Source organism: Ornithodoros turicata, chromosome 5 (genome assembly GCF_037126465.1).
Source record: "Ornithodoros turicata isolate Travis chromosome 5, ASM3712646v1, whole genome shotgun sequence".
Lineage (NCBI taxonomy): Eukaryota > Metazoa > Arthropoda > Arachnida > Ixodida > Argasidae > Ornithodoros > Ornithodoros turicata.
In genome coordinates this window covers 77,997,967-78,023,591 of record NC_088205.1, presented here as the reverse complement: position 1 = coordinate 78,023,591, position 25,625 = coordinate 77,997,967, and the positions used below count along the sequence as shown (strand labels likewise).

General features: G+C 46.0%; 1 protein-coding gene across 5 annotated transcripts in view; it reads left to right on the top strand.

Moving 5' to 3' along the window:
• Positions 1-25,625, top strand: part of LOC135394873 (AF4/FMR2 family member 3-like) — a 161,811-nt gene that overhangs the window by 36,323 nt on the left and 99,863 nt on the right. For 3 of the 5 annotated variants that reach the window (XM_064625911.1, XM_064625909.1, XM_064625908.1), the window contains exon 1: positions 17,931-18,519. The exons of 1 other annotated variant lie outside the window; for it this stretch is intronic. In XM_064625911.1, coding sequence (XP_064481981.1) covers positions 18,473-18,519 — 47 coding nt within the window. In that variant the 5' untranslated portion in view covers positions 17,931-18,472. Of the gene's footprint in view, positions 1-17,928; positions 18,520-25,625 lie in introns of those variants that run through there. One more of the 5 variants, XM_064625913.1, reaches the window with a different exon arrangement.

Sequence of the window (25,625 nt, the reverse complement as noted above, 5' to 3'; positions counted from 1 at the left end):
TTACTTTCTTCATGCCTCATCATGGTTTGGCGTATTATAGTTGTAGGTACTTTTGCACCATCAAAACGCAAAATCACCATCATCATCATCACCACCATCATCGTCTTTCCCGGGCTATATTCCGTTGGACTCCCGCAGCAATAAAGACAGTTACAGCGCATCAGCGATTTTCCGTTCACGCATTTCTAAGAGCGCCCAGTGTGCCCCGTTATACCCGCTGCCCCATGCGACACATTCCGTTTCGGGTCCGTGTAAAGATGTCCTCTCGCCAATTTGGCTTGCCACTTGGCGTTCGAGCTAAAAAAGTAAGAAGTAAAAGACTGGAGAGACTGCGCCCTCCAGACATCCCACATTCTCCAGATATCATCCCTTTGGCTGATGCACTTTTCGTGCTTTCAAACTCATTCACTGCCAAGGTTTTTCTAGCAAGCTCCACTTGTAACTAGGCCAGGTGTAAACGTCCCTCGCTGTGGTTGAAGGAAAACGAGGGTGCTCCCCTTCGTGCCGCTGCCATCGGGCGAAACAGAAGAGGCTACATAGTTTTGCCATGACTTTGTTCTCAGTGATGGCTGACGCCAACACGTCTCTGTCACGCCACAGTTTGGCTGGGAGCGGCGGTGTCGTGTTCTGCGATGTATAAATCGGACGTGTGGAAGACAGTTCCTTGCGTGTGCTGTTGTGGCAAAGTTTAGTCGAGAAGCCTTCTGTATTTCTCGTTGTGCCTAAATGGAGTCCTTCAACACATTATCTTTGCTGTGCCTTTCCCTTGTCCGCTATGGTAACCTAGGTACGGTACCCTGCCTAGGTACCCCAGTCACATGTTCGCAAGTCCGTATGGAAGACAGTTCCTTGCGTGTGCTGTTGTGGCAAAGTTTAGTCGAGAAGCCTTCTGGATTTCTCGTTGTGTCTAAATGGGGTCCTTCAACATCTTATCCTTGCTGTGCTTTTCTCTCGTCCGCTACGGTACCCTAGGTACGGTACCCTGCCTAGGTACCCCAGTCACATGTTTGCAAGTCCATACGGTACTATTCGCTGCTGGCGCGTCACACGTGAGGAAGGAATGCGCCGGAGCGTGTTCCGTAAACTTTTGTCCAGCACTGTGCATTGCTGACGTCACAGTGTGCGCAAAGGATAGGGAAGCTTGGATAGGATAGGATTGGATTGGATTGGAAGATTGGTAGCCGTATAGTAACTTTGTGGACAGAAAACCAGTTTTCACGGCAGAAGAAAAAAGAAAAGAATCTTTAAATAGAGCTTTTTGTGAAGGACGGAATTTTCATTATGGTCACGATCAGTCGTTTATAATTTGTTGAAGCGGTAGCTTTTTAGGCCCGACCACCGTGTACGTCCGTCCGTGACTTCATAGGGTCATATCACGTGACGGCTCTATAAAGCTACATTTAAACGCGTTCGGCAGTGCCCAAAGATGGAGCCAATTGGTGATTCATATATATATAATCATTTACATATTAATATTTGTATTATTATTTATATATACATATTAATATTTGTATTATATTATCTATATATACATATTAATACTATTTCAAACGATCAATTGATGGTGGCGTCGCTCATCGCAAAAGTTCTCTCGCGACAAGCAGACTCGGTTCAATTCTAACCGCTTAACCACGCTTTCAGTGTGCCACCGTTTGTCTTTTTAAATGAATGCGAATGCCAACGAATTATATCACGGCAATAGGAAAGCAAGTAATACCGCAATCGCATATCAGATCAGCTTCTCGCACAATGTTTAAATCTCAACTTTCGCTTCGAGCTTTTGAGGAGGTTACAATATCCGTGACTGACTTTCCTCGCCCTATTTTTCGGTCATTTTCCCAGTCCCGATTCTCCGGCGACGAGTAAGTAGTATTTCTGTTCTCCCTGGGCGAAACCTCGTACAAGGCAGGCAGGGCAGGAGTTCCGTTGCGACGCTTTGCGAGCGAGTTTTTCTTTGCCTTCTGCGGAGGAGACAATGGTTGGAGGGCTGACCCCGATAGAGCGAAGAATAGGAACCGTGAGAGAGGGAGAGAGAGAGAGAGGAAAGAACAAGAGCAGTGTAACGGGAAGGTGACGTAAGGTTACATATTACCTGTTGCTTCCGAGAAGAGGTGAAGATGGCTAATAGAGGCGCCGTTGTGATGTTCGTAATTGTATTTTTTTTTGTGTGTGTATGTGTAATCGAGAGAAAAAACGAGAGAGAGAATGAGAGGGAAACGGCGGGTGGTACGTGCAGTGCTGTGATCTTGAAATACCTTTAAGCAACAAGCTACGTTCCTAACAGTTGCCCGATAAGCGACGAAGTGTTGTTGTTTGTTCTAGCGACTTTGCACTTGAGTGACATGTGACGTCATGGAGTTCGGGCTAGATTACGTTGGTACGCTTGCCGTGATGTCTTTATAGTGTCGGTGTTCGGAACAATGACTTATTTGTTCTTTTTTTGGTTTTCGCGTACATTTTTGCGTCTTTTCGATCGTTTATGCGCACGTTCATGTAAAGTTTTGGCTTTACGGTTTGGTGTTGTCTTAAATTAATCGATCATGTGTATAATTAATTTTAATTGGTAATTAAGTAGTAGTTAGCTAATTTTATTTTTCATTTAATTAGCTAATGCAAACTAAAAGTCGCCGAAGGAAATTCTACGCCCCAAACCTGGCGGGCCTGTCCAACAAAGAGAGAGAGACCAGTCAGACCACTGATTTTTAACTACTATTTGGTATTAGCACTGCGAAGCAACTGTGGCTGTGAGGGGCGTGCAGACATGCAGACAGATGGAGAGAGGAGAGGGGGAAGGAGCGAGAGACAGAAGGGGTTAGCATGCGTCCTTGACCGACCTCACGGGGAACTGTATTCCGAACATCTGTGCGGAAAGTGTGCCTGAAAACCCAGGGAAACCCTCAGCTCAGGAAACCCCCACCTCCGATTCTTGAGCATCACCTCGGCTGGCTCCCGTGGACCAAGGAGCGGACGCTTTCATCCGCTCGGCTATGCTGCGCTGGTGAAGGATGATATGAACGGGGCTTCTTTTTTTTTTTTGAAGGAGACGATGTGATGAAATTTCATGAATCAGTAGAAGATGAAAGTGTTGCGCTGTTTGCAGGGTTCTACATTTGCGATGGTTTAGTGATCACAGAGTGGCAGTCGGAGCGCTGGCACCGTTAGCGGGGGCTCGAACCCTTCGATCTATCGTTGGTGGTAGCCAAGGTCGTGCAGCAGACTGGGAGGTTGTGGGTTCGAATCCTACCACCGGGTGTGCTGTCTGAGGTTTTCCATGGGTTTTCAGAAGACTTTCCAGACGAATGTCGGCACAGTTCCCCCTGAAGTCGGCCCAGGACGCATACTAACCCCTCTGTCCCCCACTCCTTCTCTGCTGTCCTCTCTCCATCTGTCCACATCTGTACGCCGCTCATAGCCACAGTTGCTTCGCGGCGCTAGCACAGAACAACAACAACAAAAAAAAAAAAAAAAACCTTCAATGCGAAAATCGGTGGGGTGAGGTACTAGAAGTACCTCTGCCGATGTCCGTCATCGAAGTATGCACCGCTCGTTGTGAGGCTGTGCTGTTCCCCATTGTGTGATTCGTCTGCCTCAACTGCTAATGCGTTGCGCTTGTTGTTTGTCCTAAGAAATAGTAAAGAACCGAAAAATCTACCGAAATGCGCGATGATATATGGACATATTTTAGCGTGGTTTAAGAAGTTGTCGAATATGTCGCTGCAGTCGATGTCGGTCGCTCGGCGTCTCATTATTCGTTCTTACCTTTGGTTAAGGGAAAGGATAGGATTGGCTGAAAGGGGTATCATAAATTGAACGCATTCAACACACATCATTGCAGCGTTCAAGGACAGACCTTGCTTCGTTTAACCTCGAGCTCTACGCACTGATAGTTGCACCGTGATTGGATTGATTGCACGCCGGGGACAAATACATGCCGGGGAGGGCGCGCATTTTCCTGATGATGATGATGATGACGACTGACGTTTTTATGACGTAACGGCAGCTAAGACTATAATCCGTTTGTCACTTCTAGTATACATCTTTAAATAACAAACATTTGTTACATTCCTGGATCCTGATTGGGCACAAAAAAGAGAAAAGGCGTAAGGGCGAAAACGTTTTTCCTTCTCGAGTTGGCCTACCTCTCTCTCTCTCTCTCACACCCTCTCACTGTTTTTCGTACATTATGTTTCTAGCCCTATATTCCTCTCCAAACGGGTGAGCTTGAACTCCATTGTCTCCCCATGCTCCGAGCAGTTTTGGGCTCAGACCAAAATGCGATTATTTCGAGCGTCGATTATGTCGTATGTTTCTGACAGTTGCACGGGATCTGTACGGTTTAGGGACGTTATATCGCCTCTCCAACTACCTATAGAGGCGCTCGCGTCGTCCTCAAGATGGCGCAGAAAAGAATGATTGCCGATGAACAAATCGCCCTGCTTCATGCCTTCTTCCACGAGACACGCTTCAAAAATTGTCCAAATAACATAACTCGCGCGTGGTTTCCTGCTGTCTTCGTTGTTTTCGTTCACGCCGCTCCTTTGATAGTATTTTTTTCATCTTCCTCTTGCCGACATTGAATATTCTTCTCCGCAGTAGTTTTGCACCGCGAAATTGAGCAGTTCTGTTTCTGTTTGAGTTCTGTAAGCCAGGACACTCCATCGCACACGAAGGGAAGTTGCGGCAGTTTCGGGTCAGCGCGAAATATACCTGTCGTCTGCTGTTACTATCATTCATTGAGTGCTTCTGCTGGGGTCCGCTAGGTGGCGAGCAGCCTGCTGGAGAGGCGAATACACCGCGGCGACAACTCGCACATGACGTAAGCAGCATATCCCTGAGTTTGGCTTTGAGAGGAGGGGTCAAACAAACAAACAAACAAACGAACAACACGAATGGTCATGTTGAAGACTGGGAGAGGCGATGGGACGGTATCCCGTCCCCGGCTGTGCTGTCTTTCTGGGTATCTTGCAGTGTTGTACGTAGCGCCGTTACTAGTAGCGGCGCTACCGTATCCGTTATTTTTTTCGGTAGCGGAGTAGAGATCGCGCTACTTTTTTTAAACTGGTAACGAAAGAAGTACTTCCGCTGCAAATTTGCGGTAGCGCAATCTTTGAGCGCTACCGCTACTTTCCGAGCTGGGGTTCGCGACAACACGACTTCGACCTATCATCAAACCTCCACTCTGCCTGCCTTCGATCGAGCTGCCCGATATCACAACTCATTCTGGGGAGAGCGGGCAAATAGCCGAAAGGAGGGCACAGAGGCCGTCATCTTACAAAGAGGCGGTGTCCTCCACGTGTTCCCTATTTGGGATGAACCTTCTTGAAGATTTGGTGCATTGTCGGAGTTGTCTGCAAACTGACGTCACTCCATTCTGGAGCCGTCCTCGCTAGCTATGAGTCATGACATTCCACGTGACATTGCACCACGTACGCTTAGGTGCTTGACAGTTGCCATTTCTTGTCCGCTGCAATGGAGGGACCATGGCCTGCTACAGTACAAAACAGTAGCGTGGTGTTCAGATGTCTACTATGCGCTTCGGTGGGAAAGCTTTATCTGTGCGTCAAGGAAGTCAACGTCCAATTTGAAAAAGCACACCATGGTATGTTTACTAACTTCTCGTTCCTGACAATCCGAGTTCTTTTTGTGACAAAGCTGTTGAGCCTTTTATCGGTAGACTTGCTTTGTGCTTTATTTGCTTTAGAGGAAGAGAAAAAGATATGCAGGATACCGAGTAGGCTTTCGTAAATCTGTAAAAGAAACGGTTTTCAAAATTTTAGCCTTCAGGCAACCTACGTGTAACCTCCATTGGACGTCGATGTGTTATTTTGAGATATTGTTTTATTTTATTATTTATTATTTTAAGACGTTTGAATTACGTCATCAACGATACTGTTTGTTTCTTTCCAAAAAGGTAGCGCATGAAGTATCGCGTTACTTTTTACGGGTAACGGTAGCGGTATTCCGCTACTTTTAGGTACGTGAGACGATATCGGGATTTCGTTACTTTTTGCTCAGGTAGCGCGTATCGGTATTGCGCTACCTTTTTCGGGTAGCGGGTACAACACTGGACTATTTTGGCAGAGCTTCTAAACAGATGTAGGCGCTGTTCCCTCTGAAGTCGGCCCAGGACGCACATTAACCCCCAACGTCCCCGACTCGTTCCAGTTGCCGACGTCTGTACGCAGCTCGTAGGCACAGTTGCTTCGTGGCGCTAACAAGGAATCGAGAACCAATAATAATAATAATAATAATAAAACATTCCGAGGCCTTCGCTTATGTCCAACCTTCTGGACGACGCCGACCCTGAAATCGGTTGCATTTCGGATAAGGTTAGGAATGCGAGAAGGTCGCTCTGGATGCGGATTACATCTCACTCCGTCCTGGAAGCCCATCTTCCATGGGAGTGTGTACTCGTAATCCTGCCGGGGTGTTTTATTTTTCTCTTTTACCCTGGCATTTGGCCGCGTATCATTGCGTACGGATTACCTGGCATTAGTGGACGACGCTCTCTGTCGTTTCGCATGAGCGCCCCCTTTTTTTTCCGGGTACTAAAAAGGCGAGATTGTCGTGTTTCGTAAATTGTGTGCACGTATTACGTATGGTCGCGAGGAACAGCTTTACCGCGGATTAGCGCTGTTTGTATTAAGGGGAGACAGTTCCGAGTACGGTACTCTCGTCTGGTAGCACGGGCTGGTAATGGGAGCGGAACCGTCTGGCGATTACGCGGTGTCACGTGACCCTATAAAGCCACGGACGGACCTACACGCTATAACGGACCTACCCTATAAAGCTATCGCATTACACAGCGCACAAACGACACGACCCATTCTCTCTCTCTCTCTTTCTCTTTGCCTTATCTAGGCCGGGGAGCCGTCCGTCTGGCCAACAGATCGGCGCCTGCTCCAATCCGCTCCATTGCTCCAAAGCACGTGACCCTCTCACGTGGGATGGCTGTCGCTCTTTGAGCGCTCGAGTAGTGCGTAGTTCTGGTTTCGTCTCATTTGCATAGCAGCATTTTTGGCAGTTTATATATATATATATATAATTACGTTTGCTTCCCGGGGTGTTCAACCAGAACGGTGAATTTTAATAATGACTTGCTCCAATTCTGCTATCTCGCATTCCACAGAAAACGTCGAATTAATAAGTTGGTTAATGAATTTTAGCCAGTTAATCATGCACTAGTTACAAACGCTTTCATGACAATACGTACGCCTGGCCGCGTAACCCGCCTGCACAAATGTCATCTTTGCTCCTCGCACAGCTTGCTTAAAGGGTCTCTGACCAGAACCTGGTCAATGTCTTTGTTTGTATGGATAACGAACCTACATGGTGCCTCCAAGTTACAACTGAAACGTTTCGTCTCCGCGGAGCTGCCAACTATTCCAAACAAGGAGCCGAAAAGCGGTTTCGATTTCTGCCCTCAACTCGTGCGATCAGCGCAAAACTCTAGCTATTATGCAGTGGTTTTCCCATGTGTATGACGTCAAACGCCCGCGACGTTTATTGGTGGAAAGTCCACACCGGAAGTTCGGGAGGTTTCCGCAACTTCCGTATTGCTGGGTCCTTTTTCAATATGGACGCGGAAGCACAGCGGAGTCGACAAGTCAGCTTTTCAGCTACATTTCAGCAGCTGAGAGGCACCTGCTACGTGCAGCAGAGTTTGGAGGCCTTGCTTTTGAAATGTTGAGCCGCGAATCGACTTCAGCATGAAGAGGAAGTTCCAACGACAGACTGTTAGATGAGCTTTCAGCATCGATCACGATGAAGCACATGAACAGTTTGTGTAAATTACATGTTTGACGGCGCCGTGTAAAGGGGCCGGAGTGGTTCATTGCATAATAATGCCGAAATAAGTCGAGTGCTTATGTTGCAAGGAGCTGCTCTTAAAGTAGCATATTTAGAACTTCGAGGGCAGCACGAACCTAGCGCTCATATTCACAAGTAAGAAGCGTACGTGTCTCGTGCACAATCATGCTGGTTGGTTTCAATACAAAATAGTTTTTCTGAACATTTCGTTATTGTTCGTCACATATTCAGAAAGAGTGCAGCTGAATTAATACTCGGCGTCCTACTAGCTTTAGCTTTGTTCAAAGCTTGCGTGTCTCATACAGGAAATAGATATGTACACTACATACCAACAGTTCGTGGGATGGATGTTGCACAGACTTGAAAAAAACAAGAGAATCGTTATACCAGTCTGCGCGGTGAACAGGATACGCAAAGCCTTTCCCGTAGTAACTACTACATGCTTTAAATACCCAAGATACTAGGTGGAAGTACCCCCTACAGGGGGTGCCCTTGCAATTTCAGCTGTAGACACATGTCGGTAATGATGCAACTATATAATAATGACCCTCCCCTCCCCCCGAACTTTTTTCAACACTCCTCCATGCTTGGGATTCTGGATAAACCACTGTGCTGACCCCTGACACAAAGCACCATCTCATCACCCTGCTCCGCCTAGTACGAATTACATTGGGCTCTCAATTCCACCACAGACACAAATCCAATCCTGTTCTGCCGCATCCTTTTGTCCACCCATTCAGTCAATATGTCGTAAGTGTTCGAACTCTTACTGTCTGATAGCACCCAAATAGTATTGTTTAAGCACCTCAAGTATTTTAATGATCGTTATGTGGAAGTAAATCAGACTGTTATGCAGGTTACCCTGTGTGTGACCTCGGTTCCTGCTCTCAGTCCTCCAGAAGTGCTCACTACACAAGTTGACTATCGAAAACCTCAACCTTCCATGCATGCTGTAAAACCCCAGTTCGCTTGATTCCTAGCCATTTTTTCATTCTCAATTGTCCTTTTGTGTGCAAAGTGCACACCCAGTTCGAGTAGGATGTAGACCTTGAGGAACCAAGCTTTGTATCTTGGGCTGCTCAAATACTCAAATAGGCATGTTGTAGTCGAAGATGATGTAACATGATATGTGGTTCATATAGTTTATTGTGGCACTCAGATAATATCTTCATAATATGTCTGCAGAGATTGCTCCAAAATAGCATATGTGATGCAGCGTTATACATTATTGGGCTTCTGGGAAAAATCATGATTCACCTGATACAGACGGCAGCCTTTGTAACGGTGTCTGACACATTTTTAGCAGCCACTGTTTTAAAATATGCATTAAAAATGCTTTAACTATGAAAGTATCACGAAGTTCTTCATTTCATTTGTTTACTTAAACGCCCTTGTGAAGGGATTTACATAAATGCGGGAGGTTTTTTATCCAAAAAAGACAAATACCAAAATGATGCAAACAAAATTCGTTCACTCACCACAAAGAAATTCATTCGATCTGAAAACGATCATAGCACTTGGAAATAAATGACGATACATTTTCTTCTGATGCTATGTGGGCAGGAACGTCATTCCAGTTTGACACCATCAGCTGGTGCGGAGAGTAGATGAATTTTTTTGTTTGTGTACGTGGAGCAAGTACTTTGTGCGAGTCATCAAGTCTTGGAAGTAACTTGTGAGGGGATTGACAGTAAGTGGGGTGGGGAGGAGTGTGACTGTAATATAACTTATGAAAGAATGCCAGGCGTGATACCTTTCATCTGGTAATCAAAGGAGTAAGAAAGAGTTTGGCTTTAATGGCCGAGACGCTGGAAAAAGGATGATAATCACGAGCAACAAACCGTGCGGTTCTGTACAAATTCTACTTTGTCGATTAAGAGATGTTGGGATGGGTTCCAGATTGCAGAGGCATATTCCACTTCTTTTGACCATGGCAGTTGATGTTCTGAGACTGGAACACAGAGAAAAGGCAAATACATACAAAGCATCAAGTGCCTAAGAAATGAATGATGAAAAAAGGCAGTCACTGGAAAGGTTAGCCAGTAGTAGGACTTGAACCCACATCTTCTGTATTACCGATCCAGGGCCCTTACCAATTGAGGTAAGCTAACACGCCTCTCGTGTAAGTAGAGTCACACATCTCATGTGCAACAGGCAGGTCTAAGTTGTACTGAGATATGTCAATTCCTTACGCATGCTCACCACCTGTAGATTCCTTTAAAGGGAACAAAAAAATTTTGGTTAGTAACAACTTCACGCTATACACCACATTTATAAGAGAAATTGGTCCCGTACCTGACGGACAACTGTCATGACCATTGCCAGATGTCTTCCTCTTCTGTTCCTTCCACTTCCATGAAGTCATCACCCTAACATTGTTAAAAAAAGCCATATAAATGCGATAACTGAGATATTACCACTACGAGCATGCAGCAAATCACAACCACATAAATAAAATACACAATTGCACCGAGCTGTCCACATTTTCACACACACACACACACACACATACACACAAATACATTGTGTAACTCTGTTTTGAAACTGGACACGGGAAGGCCATTTCCAATCAGCTGAAAAAAATTGTTCGGAAGAGGAACAGTTTCTGCTTATTTCTGGGTAGTTGGTCCTAGCAGTGGAACCTTGTAAGGTGGTACAGTGATAGATTTCATACCGTAATGGCAAGTGTTTGGGATGGCGCTAAAAGATCCTGAATTTGCAAGGCAATTTTGTGTTAATGTCTGATTTCTAAGTGAACGCTTTGTCTACTGTATTTTACATGTCTTGAAGGAGCTGAGGGGCTGGATGGATGGATTGTAGTGGCACCCCTGCTGGGCCCCTTTGCAACGAGGGTCCAGCACATTGCACCTGTAGACAGCCTGTAGACAGCCTGTAGACATGGTTGTCGTATACCAGGCATTCTTTCTTTCTTTTTTTGTGCACTGCAATTTTATCGTAGTTGCCCTCTGTGGTGTTTCCCCATATTAGACAACAATAGTACAGCTTGGGGTAAACTAAGGATTTCAACTGCGTTGGTTTAGAATCCAGAACCCTTCTTTACTATGTGCAGTATGCTGCATATTATAAGGAAAACAAATAGAAGAAAACTTGTACCTGGTCCCTGCCTTGGTTCCACATCTTGTCCAAGGAAGTCATGAACTACATTGGTGCATACTGCTGTGACAATTATTATGTTACATCTAGATGCTGAATACACAGCTTCATTTTACGTACTGTGAATGTTGCTTACTGCATTGGCATGGCTGCATTCAACAACACTCGGAATTGTACAGTAATCTTTTGATTTAGTGCGTAAACTTCAATTTTCTTTAATCCGTATTTTTCTTTGTTGCGTAAATGGTCTCCTAACATCTGCATGCCACAACGTAATTCTCACAAGGAGAGTAATCACTGTATAAATTATACAGAAGATACTAACCTCGTCACGTCCAGATGCAACAGTCTTGGAGGATAGATTCAAGGAAAGCACTGCGGACTTCTGTAGGCGGAGGTTCTTTGTACTCAAACTGAGGGGTCCGTCTCATAGTCTGCATTCTTCAAATATGATTGGCAAAATCCGCCGCGGTATTATCCTGCCGCTGCGGTTGAACGCGCAGTATCGTACGGAACTGAATGCCCGCCGAGAAATCTCGCTTTGACGACACAACCGAGGCACGTCAAATGAAGTAAGGGCTGTACCTCGATAAATTGGTCGTTGTTCCAAAAGATACAAATAAAGAAAACTTGGAAATACACACACTACGCTAACACAGTGAAATAGCGCGCTGGATCCCGAAAGTCGTCGTATCTCGTAGCCTCGTAGCTCCTCTTTCCACGGAAGTCGCTAATTGGATTATCGCAGTTATAAAACAGGTCGTAGATTTCGAAGTATATACATACTTTTTATTTCCAGACATTGTGACAACAGTATATCGGCGTAAAAATGTTGGTTCTTGCTGAAAGTTGTTGTTGTAGCGCTCGATCACGTGACGGCATTCTGCGCGCTGATTGCATGGGCGATTGACGTCATCCCAGTGGGATGACCAGATGAGTTTTCTATATATGCGTACGTTTTCTTGGTTTGACGCTAGGTGTGCCAGCGTCGGCGTGAACCGCGATGTTCAAAATTCGAGTTTACGAAAACTACGAGGTGTTGAGGCATGCATTTTCGTATGTGAAGTTGCTTTTGTGTATTCTATCGGTAGCCACTGCGGAAAAGGCTCTCCAGCTTCTGGTCAGAGACCCTTTAAGAGCGCGGATAAATGCGCACTAAAAATTCCCGAAATATGCGTACAACTATGCACTGAAAATCTTCGAAATATGCAGTAAAAATACTCAGTATTCGCCCCTTTCACTGTTTACAAACAGAAGGCACAACCGGAAGTTGTCTAGGGTTCCCGGCGTCAGCGGCTGCATGTGGCGCCACGCCGTGTCAGTCATTTCAGTTAAACCCTTTCACTGTTTAGAAATAGTTGAAAGGGTTTGACTCAAATGAGCGACACGGCATGGCGCCACATGCAGCCGCTGACGCTGTGAAACCAAGACAACTTCCGGTTATCCCTTCTGTTTGTAAACAGTGATGGGATGAATGTGCAGTGTTTTTCGTTGTTCTTCGCCCGAAAGCAATGCACCAAATGCCTATTTTTAAGTGAGTATTTTATTAGGGATAACGCGGTAAAATAAAACCGCCTTCGTTCTGCAGCACACAACAAAGAATACTGGAGCCACAGATACAAATCGTGGAGCTGATGGTTTCGTGATCGATAAAATAGCGTAAACACAGGACACCTGGTGAACGAAACCCATGCTCAGGCTTGTTTCGTCATGGCTTTGCGTTCGGCACTGCATCGTGCTGTGAACGCCGCGCATCTTTGTAACGGTAATGTGGTGAAGGTGAAGTACGACCTATCGGCCATACGCGCAGCCAGGGAGTACGGGCTCAACACCGCGCCTCACCCCACCGAAACATGGAAAATATTCGATTCAGACAAGAATTTTCGCGAAAGACAACCCAACGCTGTCCCGAAACCAGCAAAACCGTTAATGAAAAAAAGAAGTAAGCTCTCGCACCCGAAAATATGGCAAAACATGCATTTATATGCACCATAGAACCCTTCTGATCGGCCCCAAACTAAAAGACCAGAAGTATTTTTCTCATCGTCCGGATACTAAACCATAAAAAAAAAGAAAAGAAAAGAGCATTTGCATGAAAATCAGCGCTCTATAAATTATAACAAATCTGTAACAAACAAAAAAGAAAAAGAAAAACCCCGTATATTCCCATCGGAGTGGTGCTAATCTAGCGACAAACCTCATTTGCGCCAGCAGAGATTTCCTCCAGTTGGAACGAATTCCATCGTTTTGAACGTAAGCGACGAAGGGCTGGAATACGGAAATGACGGCCCGTTCGTTATTCGCGCTCGAGCTTCAACTTCGGCAAAGACAGCTCGCGGCTGATGTGTCTCCCGGAATGTTAAGATTTACGATACAGGTGCCGCTTCGACACACCATTCCACCCTCCTCCTCCTCCTCTCTTTTCTGAGTGCTCGAACACGTCTCCGAACGCGCTCCGCCATTGTACGCGTTTCTACAGTGATTTACGAGAAATTATTCTACGAAATGTACTTCGCTGTACGGCATCCGTGTTCGGCAGTGAAACCCCCGTTACATCTTTGATTTCGCTCGCTATCTCATTCTCGTATTTACGGCTATACCGGAATGAATTGCTTTTCCCCTTCCGAACGCGCTGGGCAGATCATGGCGGACTACAGATCGCGGCGGCGTCCCTCGCCCAGTAACCTCGCCGGGAAGGTAAACCTGATCGCTTGTCAGGGAGCAAGTTGCCCGTCCGGCTGGCCTTTGCCACGACCTTCTGCCACCGCTGGAGTGCCGTGTAACGTTCCGTCGGTGGTCGGACACTGTGTGTGTGTTGCTTGCGTCAGCCGTCGATTGTTGAGAGGTTGTCTGCTACATTGTGCCGACTTCGTACTGATGTTGTGTCTGTTGGGCATTTCTTCGAGGCAGTACTTTCTGTACCTGTCGACGAAAAGAAAGAGCTTGTTGATAAACAAATGGGACGATATCGCTGGAACATTCGCAGTTCTGTTGCTACAATATAGCTTAAAATATTCGTAAAAAATTAAATAAATTTAAATACGGTTTTAACGTGCCTTACAAAGTGGTCGGGAAATTATTCCACGAAATGCTGCTTCACTGCATGGCTGCCGTGTTCGGCAGCGAAACCTGCCCTACATTTTTTTTTTATTTCGCACGTTAATTAGTTCTCTGTTCTAAAAGTTATTAAACAAAAGCTTTTGACGGGACCCACATAACATGCAAAAAAAATTTTTTTTCCTCGGTTGGCGATTACGCGGACGTCCTGATTGAAATAACTTATTGAAAGATATCTAATTTTACAGACACACAAATATTATTGTACGAAAATACAAACAGGGAACGCGAAGCTGGGGACAAATAATAGTTCCCGTTTTCGGCAGCACAAAGAAGGTCAGACAGTCGGGGACTCCCAGAGCCGTTCAGGCGCTCTTCTTAACCATCACTGAGCTTCGAAACGAGAGGTCGTTGCACCAATGCTGAACGCGTTCCTCATTCTCTGCCCTCCCCCCTCTCTCCCTTCCTACTTTTTCTTTTTTCGTGCATCTCCCTAAGCAGTCGATATGTCTCGACGAAAGTGGATCTTCTGCTTTATGTTTTTCGACTTTGTAGGAATGTGAAAAATTTTCGTTTTAGACATTTCCTGGAGACGCAGTGGCCTCGTCTTCTTTCTTGGTGGCTGCGACGTCTGCTTTGTTTCTTTATCCCGGCCAGTATTGACAACGATGACGATCGTGGCTTCGAGGGAGTGTGATGAAAGTTTTGTGTCCGGCCTGTCTGGCTAGGGGTGATTGCGAAACGGCAAAGGGGCAAGGGCGGGTTAGGGGATGGAGTCCCTGTCTCGGGTTACTCCCTCTTTGGTTATTGTGAAAGTCGAAGAAAACATACAGATTCAAGAGATGTGTGTGGGCCGAGATTTTCTCCGAAGCCTTGCTCTGTGTCATCACCTGTGTGTGTATCGTAATAGCAAATCAACACCGAATCATCATCATCATCATCTTGTCATACGTTTCCTGCGCTGTCACGAAATGTCTTCGACAGTTTATGTGACTGTTCTTAAGAGGCCGGCGGCGTTGTTGAGCTCTGTCACGCAACTGCACTGTTCTATTTTTTCGGGCACATACTGGCTGCTTTTTTTTTTTTTTTTCAGGGCTGGTACTTTCCTTTTCTTTTTGCAACTTTACATTTTTTTACCACATTGTGTGGCGTAGTTCCAGCTTCACTCCACCGAAGACAGTCGGGACATCCGTGAATGTCGTCTAAAAAATAGATTTTTTTTTCATAAAGAAGTACATTCAGCTTCATTCGTTCCGTCCTTCAAACGCACACACAACCCTTTTCAAATTGAATTTTATATCGCCCCATCTGTGCGCGAACCCACAGTGCAACGGTACTGCTGTTGCAAGTGGTCAATGAACATGATACCGACTCGGCGGCGGCGGCAGAACAGATGTCCAGGCAGACAGTAGACATACTTATAACGCCCACACCGTCCTGGTTCTTGTTGTCAGTTATGTGCGCTGTTGATGGTCAGTGCACTGCACGTCCACGATAATAAATACCCGTCCGGTTAAGGGGCATGCTCCAGCTACATGCACTCACTCGCCCAGCCCGCATTTTGTTCGTAGAACACGTGTATGTGTACAAAAAAGGAAGTTGGCGAAGCGCCGCAATCAATCTCGCAATCGCGGTGGCGCTGCCATCGGTCGAGCGAAAGCAAAATTTAATATTGCTAACAACCGGGGCGTTGCGCCGCTGCCTTTTGTGGTTTCCGCTAACCCCATCTTTCCTGATAAATGACGATGAGTGATGGCGAAACTGTATTCGTTCCAGATAGTTCGTCCCCTAATGCATCACATCGGAACAGTCCTGGAAAGTGCATTTTGATAAATTGAAGCAAGGAAAATGATGTACGCGCGCGGCAGTTCGGTTCGCTTTTTAATATAGGAGCCAACCCTTCCGCGTGCACCTTTGAGGCTAAGTCGCTTTTTACCGAGGTAAAAGCGATAGTAAATTAATGAACCCGCGAAATATGATCGTAGAAGGAGTCTGTAGTGAATAAGTGACAATAAGCCAGTCCAATAAGTTAGCGTGTAAGTACGATAAATGCGGAGTGAGTGAGTACAGCGAGGAAGTGGTAAGTAGATAAGTCTAATTTCGTTATTCGAAAAGTGTGTACATTCCCGAACGAGACGATATGGGGACAAATCCTGTTTTACAGTCCTCTGGGTTACGCGTGCACAACAGGTTCGATACTATGACACACGGAAGTACCTTATGGGGGCACACACTTTTTTTTTTATTTTTTAGGCTACGGAGGTCGTGTAGTCGACGTACGGCGTATGGGATAACTCTACTGTTTATGAAAGCGTGCATTTTTGTCTCGATGGACCAGTTATAAATGAACCAGCAAAGAATGTGGTGTTTTGAATCGAAATTACCTTTCCTGTAGCCTATTGCCTTTCATTTGTCATTTTTCAGTAATTAGTAATACTGGCAAAATATTCACTTACGCTAATACGACATCCTAAACTTTTTAAAAAAAAAGATACCCATAGACCCGTCCTCATCATTAACTACTCAGTCGAAGCAAATGACGCAATCGCGCGTTGTGCCCCTCAGACTGAAATGCTTTTAGAGGCCCACGCTTTTAGGTCTTAATTGGAAACGTGTCTGGAATTTTTGTTGCTATTGTCTCGCCGTGACGTCAGGAGAAGGCCCGCCAATGCGGAGGAGGGGGACGGAATTGTGTTGACGTCATGAGTGACGTTGTAGCGTGCGCGTGGTGGCGCTGCGGTCCAAAAAGGAGCCCGGGAGCTTCTGGAAATAGATGCGGAAGGTTCTATTTTTGGAAAGTGCTCCAGTTCCTGCGTGGGTTTGGGGTTTTTGCTCCGAGAAGCAACGCGTGGGAGACGATGTCCGCCGTGCTGTTGTTGGTAGCTGATTCGAGAGATCGATCAGGTGTACAGGCGGAGATCAAAGCGGTTATTCGTGCACTCGCTCGGAGTGTATGGCAGTGGTGAAAGCGTGTGCCCACCCAACGTCATCGGCGTCGTAACGGCTATCGGGTGCAGTTATTCTGGTATACTTGACAAGGGGAGTTATTCCGCTTAGCCTTGGCATGGGAAAGAGAGGAAACTCGTTTTGTGTCCGGAACGAACCGTTTTACGTGAGACTTAGTTCTGTGTAATGAAAGAAACGTGCATTTGAGTACTGTTTTTTTTTTTCAAGAGGCATATTTTGCAAATGCAGGTTGACGTTGCAGAAAAGGAAGTTACGGCAAATATTGAAAATTCGCTAGTCATCGTCGGTCGTTGAGAATTTCATAATTGTTTTTACGATTCAAAAAGTCGCAGAAACACGACAGATTGAGCTCGCCGCCTTTATGTGATAATCTTTCTTTGAAATCGAATGTAGTTTCCCGTCTCCCTTCCCTGGTACACACCATCAAGTTATTCGAACCCATTAATCAAGTAAATCCGCAACTCGACGTGGTAGTTGGGCTTTTGTCACCCAATGATTTTATATTGCTACAGATAACTACGTGAAAAATTGAAAACATAGCTAGTCATAAACTTCCATCCCAAAAGTTACAGTAAATTTCCTTCGAACGTTATTTTCAGGAAGATCAGCAATCACATCATTTCAGCCTATGAATGCACACATCCCGTATGCCGGCTTCATCTCACTTGCGCACGACACAAACCATCGGTTCAACGTGTGAACGGATGTCTCCGTCGTCACGAAAATAATCGATTTAATTCGCAAACTCTTCGTCAAACACAAGTAATCAAACAAAGGCCCGCGCAACACATCCATGTTTTCCTCCGTCACACAACCTGCGCGCTCCTTCGTGACATAGCGGTGTTTCGTAGCGTCACGGATGACGTCCCATTACGTCATCGTCCATTCCGCTTCTCCTCCTCCATCCCGTGGCGCGCACGCGCCGCCATCTCTGTTGTCCCTTTCCTCCTCGCTTCTTACTGCTCCCCTTTCTGGAGGGAGGGCGAAGGTTTCAGATCACAGCATGGCGGTGAGCAACGCTGGCCGTCTGCGATTACTTTGAACCTTGTTGGATACCATACGGCGATCGTCTGCTTTGAGTTTTCGAGCAGATCATCACGTCGGATCACTTGTGGAAGTGTCGTCTGCTTTCGTTTTGTGGAAAGACGAGTGGTATTTGGTGACCTTCAAGCGTTCGCGTCGTCTGCTCATTGGTGTCGTCTATTACGCTGGGCAGGATCGTGTCCATGACAGATCGGCTGGTGTGAGTTGCAGTATTGGAGAGTTGTGAAAGGTGCTGCTCTGATTGGATACAACCTGATTATAGAGACCACGATGGTTGAGTCCTGCGAAGGGTTTGTTGACCGACTTGGATTCGTCGTTAGTGTGTTGTGAAGGTGTGACGAAAAAATCAAAAAAGTGGTGTGCATTTGTGGATATATAGTCCTTCTATTTGAGAACCGTGTTGAGTTTGGATACAGCGACGGCGGCTTCGTTCAAACAGGGTGGTGTTTCAGCGGCGTTTGTATCACGTGATGCGGGGGCGATGGCGATGTCGCTGCCTCCGCAGGCGTTTCCTTGGATTGCGAACAGGTGGGTGATGAACCCGGAGGGATATATTCCTGCCGGCTTTTCGTTTTGTTTCTGTTACGATCCTGGTACCTAGGGGCATGTCAACTTGACAGAGGGCGATGCCAGAGCAAATATTGTAGAGGTAGCATCACTGTCAAAGCAGAAACCGAAATGACGTAGACGTGTGTCATTGTGATTTGTTTAGCGGTGCTTCGGTTGTATTCACTGGAGTACGGCTAGGTGGCATGACCGCAAACATACACATGTAGCGTTCCACCGAATGCGTTGGCATGTTAATGTATGTTAGCGAACTCTTTACATGAAACTGGCCGTCTGAATGCCGTTTTTGAACCTGCGACGTAGCATACACCATGCTTAACATTGTCATGTCATAGCAGCGCATCACATTTCCTCCCTGTTACACGACCTTATTTTTCTGTCCCCATGGGGTGTAAGAGTTATTGAAAAGGGCAACATCTACAACCCGACAGATTGAACGTAAATACATATGCGGACAACACAATACTCAAGCTACGCATACGTCTGCGTATACGTCAACTGCATTGCGATCCCAATCGCATACTCACCGATGAAAGCTAGTGTGACGCGGTTAACATGCGAGCAAAGGAAAGCCAACAACACGTTCACTCAAAGAAACAAGCCCCGCTGAGGCACGGCAGGGGTGTAACGAGACAATATATATAATAAAGGAGTGTGCAGGGGCGGCGCACATGGGAATTTTTAGCCGGTTTTCCCCCAACTTGCGTTTTGTATGTGTTTATCGACTTCTTCGTCCTTGACGGTGTCTGCCCTTCAGTCGCCAACCCTCTCTCCTATCGGTGGCCCGCCCGATAAGACTGGCGGTTATATGGTCTGGACACCCGCTTATCGTCCGGCAATTCTTTGCAGTCAGATGTTGTTGCGTTACTTCACATATTACACAGTTCAACACTTTCTAAGAACTCCATAGAGTAGGGGAGAGGGGGGGGACGCAATTAAATTGCCTGTTCGTGGTGAAATTGATACTGATAGTCTTCATGCGGCGGAAAATTATCGTCTTACCCGTTCATCATTAGGGCCTGAACTGGACAGATAGTATCGTTGTGGTTGTGAACTATCGTCTTCCTAAGATAAATATTTAGACATTCAAACAAGAAACATTCAAATAATTTATTTAACATTCAGTCTCGTTAAATACTTATCTTATTCACTTGCGAGTGCTAGATTTTTCCCTTTTTTTTGCTGTTATTATTTTTTTTATTGTCTTTAGTTGTGCGTTTAACTTGTCGTGTCTAGTATGATATGGTCAGTTGTTATTGTTTACTCCCGTACTTTCTTATCTGTATGCACGCACATATATATACTCTGGTTATTTTGCTTTTATTTGCGCTTCTGCGCCTCCGGTTATTTTATTTTGCGCTTATTTCTCGGTTCCTGTGACGTCAGCCATAGTCGTCATCCGCGCCACCGGAAGTGGCAACGGCTATCGCGCAACCAGCGATGGAAAGAAAACAATAAATCAGCGGCCAAATCGATACACGGTCGTTGTCTTTGCAATGAGTGCAGGAAGTGTATGGGACAATATACAGGTGCTCTCTTTCGTGGTAGACGGTTATCTGTGGGTTACTTATTGATATAAGCGTTCGCCCGAAGCTCTAATCTTGACGGCTAGCTCACTTTTGTTCCTCCGCTGGAGTGGCATCTTGTAGTTGACGCGACTGATAGTCGTTGATCAGAGCTGTAGGAGATATGTACATCGTTTGGACATCGCTACTACAAAATCATACGTCCGAAAGTGTTGTGTAGAGTTTCATTAAAGGATGTGTTGAACACTAAAAGGATTTGGAGCAAGTCGTCGAATACGTGATACATTTATCACGTTGCATGGATTTGTGCAGTGTTTGCGAATCCAGCCATTTATGTCGCCTCATTAAAGCGACTATGTGTCCAGAACGCAACTATAAGGACCTTTTGACGAAATAACCCTTTCTGTCCATACATCTGAGTCAGCGGTTCCATTTAAAACATTGAAACGATAGCTTAACAATAGTCACCACTAGAGCGCAGAAAAATATGCACTAAAAACTCCCGAAATATGCATTGAAAATCTTCGAAATACACAGTGCTTTTCATTGTTCTTGGTACAAAAGCAATGCCCCTAACGCATATTTAAACAACAGTGAGTGTTTTATTAGGGATAACACGGTAAAACAAAGCCGCCTTCGTTCTGCAGCACACAATAAAGACTAATTGCGCCACGGATATAAATGATGGAGCTAAAAACTTGCGTTCGTGAGTGATAAAATAGCGTAAACGCAGGCTAGCTGATGGACGATACCCACAACGAAACAAGCATGAGCTTAGGCAACGTGAAAAACAAAACAAAAACATTTATTTATTATTCCAAAACCCGAGGGATCACTAGCGGTCGTTACATGGGTAAACGGTACAGTAAAACCTAACAACAGCCTTTGCACACTATCAGTTTAGAAGGAGAACAAACAATAATAATAATAATAGTAATTCAAAGCGATACACTGGCCACAGCAGACTACCATACACAACATACACGTATGTTCGTGGTTTTCGTGTTGCCCATGCTCAGGCTTGTTTCATCGTGGCTCTGCGTTCGGTACTACATCGTGCCGATTAAAATGCGAACGCTGCCCGCCTTCGTAACAGCAATGTGTCGAAACGTGGAGAATATTCGATCCCGATCAGAATTTTCGCGAAAGACGGCCCAACGCCGTTCCGAAACCAACAAAACCGTCCATGAAAAAAAGAAGTAAGCTCTCGCAACCCGAAAATATGGCGAAATATGCACTTCTCATTCGCTTTCGTGCGAAATATGCCACAACGTGCAAAACGTGCGTTTATGTGCACCGTAGAACCCTTCCCGTGGCATAGTGGTTAGGGTGATCGCTTTTCAGGCCGAGACTGGGAGGTGACACAGGTTCGAACCCTGTCGGCTGTGCTGTCTGAGGTTTTCTGAAAACTTTCCAGACGAATGTCGGAAAACTCCCCTCTGAAGTCGGCCCAGGACGCACACTATAACCCCCCGTCCCCGACTCCATCCTGCTGTCCTCTCTCCATCTGTCCACGTCTGTACGTCGCTCATAAGCACAGTTGCTTCGCGGCGCTAACATTAAAAAAAGAAGAACCCTTCTGAATGGTCCCAAACCAAGAACAAAGTGTTTTTTTTTTTCATCGTCCAGATAAGAAGCTATATCGAGAGAGAGAAAAAAAAACATGCATTTGCAAGAAAATCCGCGCTCTAGTTATCACAAACATGATGATGCCCGCGACACTGTCTTACGTGCAACACATGCTTAGTGAGTGCTACATGTCAAGTGTATGCTGCAGTATCAACCAGTAGCAACTGCGTTCAGTCGGATGCGTGCCCGATAAAACCAGATGACCTGCGCCGTCGTTCGTGCCACTTCCATCCCGATTACACTTCTTGGAGATAACGAGGAGTTACAGTTTGCCGGAAGCACTCTACGGAAACGATGCGACAAAGGAAGCTGTCAAATCAAACGTAAGCAATGGGATGTCAGACACTTCAAAAGAATAAGGGGATCGGCATATACGTAAACATGTTTCGATATAACGATGAAAGATGGAAAGGTTAGCCACTGGAAAGGTTAGCCAGCTGTAGAACACGAACCCACATCTTTCGGGATTACCGGTCCAGGGCCTCTACCAATTGAGCTAAGCTAACACGCCTTCTCAGCGACTTCCAGGGTGCGTCATCTGAAGGGACAAACCAGTCACTCTCTCTCTCTCACTCATCCTCCTTTCACTCTTACATTTTTGCACACTCATACACACATTCATACGACAGGGATCGACGCAAGCGGCAATTGTTGAACAAGAGGGAACTGATGTTCTGAGGCTGGGGAACAACAAGTCCTACAGCTAGCTAACCTTTCCAGTGACTTCCATCTTTCATCGTTAATTTCTTAGGCAATGTGAGGCCTTGTATGTTGCATAATGTAAAAACCCCCGAGACTAGGGAACACGAAGGGACAGACACAACACGAACACACAAGACACACACGAACAACACGTGTTCCCTAGTCCCGGGGTTTTTACATTATGCATCATCTTCACCAGCTCGCTTGCTTCCTAGCCATTTTTTCATTGCCTTGCATGTGTTTATCCCTTCTATGTTGTTCCAGCCCCAGAACATCAGTTCTCTCATGTTCCGATATATTTCTCCCCGCTCCGACTGTGCTTGTCTGGGGTTTTTTTCCTGGGTTTTCCTACAGACCTTCCGGGCGGATGTCGGCAGAGGTCCCCCATGAAGTCGGCCCAGGGCGCATACTAACCTCTCTGTCTCCCGCTCCTTCCTTCTGTCCTCTCTCCATCTGCCTTGGTTGACACTTGCTCTGCATTGCTTGGTTCGACCCGCAGAAGGTGCGGGGTTCCCCGTGTCACAAATACGAAACCCCCGATTGCTCAAGGTAGCGCCAACCAAATATTTACAAAGCGCGTGGCCTTCGAACAGTGCAGCAGAAAAGCCATGGTAGACGCGGAACCTTTCCAGCTAATGAGGTGTAATCTTCGCAGCTACACAATTATTCAGCACACTCTGTTTTTCGCTTAATCCCCATGTAACGGATCTCGTCTGCAAAGCCGACTTCCGGCTTGAAGGGGGAATGCATGCATGCATCCCAAATGACGTCACGTTTGTCGGCGAGACCCGCACTTTTTTGCGAACGCGAACTTGATAACTGGAATCGCATCACTTCCTTCTATGATCCGCGTTAATTATTCATGTTATTCCGCCGAGCCAGAAGGGTCGTGCATCAGAGTAGTGACATGTGCCTCATGTTGTCCTGTAAGTTGTGCAATGCTCTCTGAAATACGTCCGCTCTCTGACGAGATGTCGCTCGTGATGTTTTTTTTCTTCTTCTTTCTTTCTTCTTCTTCTTTCTTTCTCATTTTGTATTACAGCATTAAGTGCAAGCCTAACAAGCTTGGACGTCGTGAAATTAGCTGAGGATCATTTTTTTTGCATCGCCTTGTAGTGTGTGTAGTCAATGGAGAATGTATGTGCGTCTTTTCATTTCCTTTTTGTCGTTTTTTTTTTTCTTTGCTTTTTTTTTTTCATACTGGTAAGTTTGAAGCTTACCTCGTTTTCTAAGTTTGGTTGAAGGAGTATTGCAGCGCTTCTGAAAGTTCATTCACAGGTGTTAACTATACATAACCAACAGCTACCGATCGAGGAAATGGAACAGAAAGAGCTCAACCTCTAGAGAGAAAAAAAGTGATACTTTGTTTTTGCTGCTGGAAAAATTAAGCATTTGAAGTGGAATATAGTAGTTGTCCTAGATTCGAAAACAAGACTGCGAGAAAAAACCATTCACCTCAAGTTTTTAGCGCAGAAGCGTGGCAACGAACATGTTTTCCTTTTTTATTACTATTATTTTGTTCAGTCTCGCGCCAGAAAACTGCATGAACACGTAGCTGCAAACTCTTGGTAGCCCGAGAGCTTTCGCTACCAAATGGGCTGCAGTGCCACACTGTCACTACCACCCTTTCACTTGTCACGTTTGCAGGCGAGATCTGTACAGAGACAGACACCATAGCCGAGGCAGACCGAAGTTACCCTTCTTGCAGATGCAGACGACACTGCTTTGGGGGAAGCGTCGTCTGCTAATTGTGAGGGGGTGGTTGGGTTCGCTTCGCAAACAGCAAGTAGGCTGAAAATCCATCCAGAGTTGCTAAGCGTACGGGTTCTCACGTTGGCATTTTAAGTGCTACTTTCCCGAAGGAGAAATCGAGTTGCAGAAACGGGAGAGTCGCCGTAATGACAGCCGTGTGTTTTGAATGTCTGCGTGCCTGTTGCGTACGGTGAAAGGCGGTAAATGGTGGTCGTCAGGCGAAGGTACGTGTATTGAGGTGCTGTGCGCCGTTTCAGTGGCTAGGTGTGTCAGTAGGTCAGCGTTTTTACTCCCCTCTTCCTTGTTGCCCTTCATCGTCCCTCTCCCTCCGCATCGGCTCCTCTGTCACGTGATCAAGGACGTTTGCAGTGCTATCGGCGGCCGGCTTTGTATTTTGAGAATGATGCACGTTCGTTATAATGTTTGTTTGCTCGCTGTTTTTTTTTCTCTCGCGTCTTTTGTGCAGGCTATTTGTTTTGAGCGAGTAGTGACTAACTTCCTCCGTTTCAGGGCTATGTACACGTGTTTCTTTTTCTTTTTTTTTTGTTGGTCATTCGTTCTTATTGTCGATTGGTATTTGTGGCGGAATCCGCAATGATTTTTGCGTTACTTCCATTTGCACTATTTCATTACGTTAAAGGGCCAACGTTCGACCACATAGGTGCACGAAAAGTAGGAGAAAAGCAGCGTGGCTGTTCACTGAATTTCTGCAAGATCGAGAATAAGTGGTACGTTTAATGAGATGTAATCAACGTTAATAGATACAAGAGTAAAATAGAAAGCTGCACTATTACTATTTGCTTCCACCGTATCGTTTCTCTATCTCTATCTCTCGCCGACTTCACCGCACCATTATGCGCGCACTTTGTCACTCTTTCCACTCTGAAGCAACGGAGTTCGTAATTATGCAGGAGTTAGCCCCTCTGGCTCTCGCCATCGTGCAAGTGCGCACATCCGACCGGCCGACCGACCCGGAAGTGCGGTGGCTATATGGGAAGTGTTTCTGGCCAGCGATTCCTATATTGCTTCAATCTCAGCGGGGAGTCCCTTTCTGTTTCAGCGCTCTTCGCCAGTAATCGCCCTCGGGGAGGATTAAAAATTTCGGGTTTCGGCGTCGCTCTAATCTCGTTCGACCGCTGCCTCGACGATCACGTGCTTGGCACGAGCTGCCTGATGCTAAACGGCAGCGAAGGAGAGGATTGAGAGTTATGAGGTCAAACTGCAGTCGTAGCGTGAGAAAATTTCGGATAGTGACTGCGGATAGCGGACAGTGGGAGGATAAGGGCCGGGTCCCATAGCTTTATGCGAGCAGCAGCAGCAAAGCAGCAGCAGCAAAGCAGCAGCCGTGCGGCGGCAGCAACACGCGAACATGGCAGCAGAGCAGCTTTCTGCTGCTGGAGGCGTCCCATAGCTTCGTTTTGAATTAGCGGCAGCAGCGGCTTAGGAAACACAAAACGT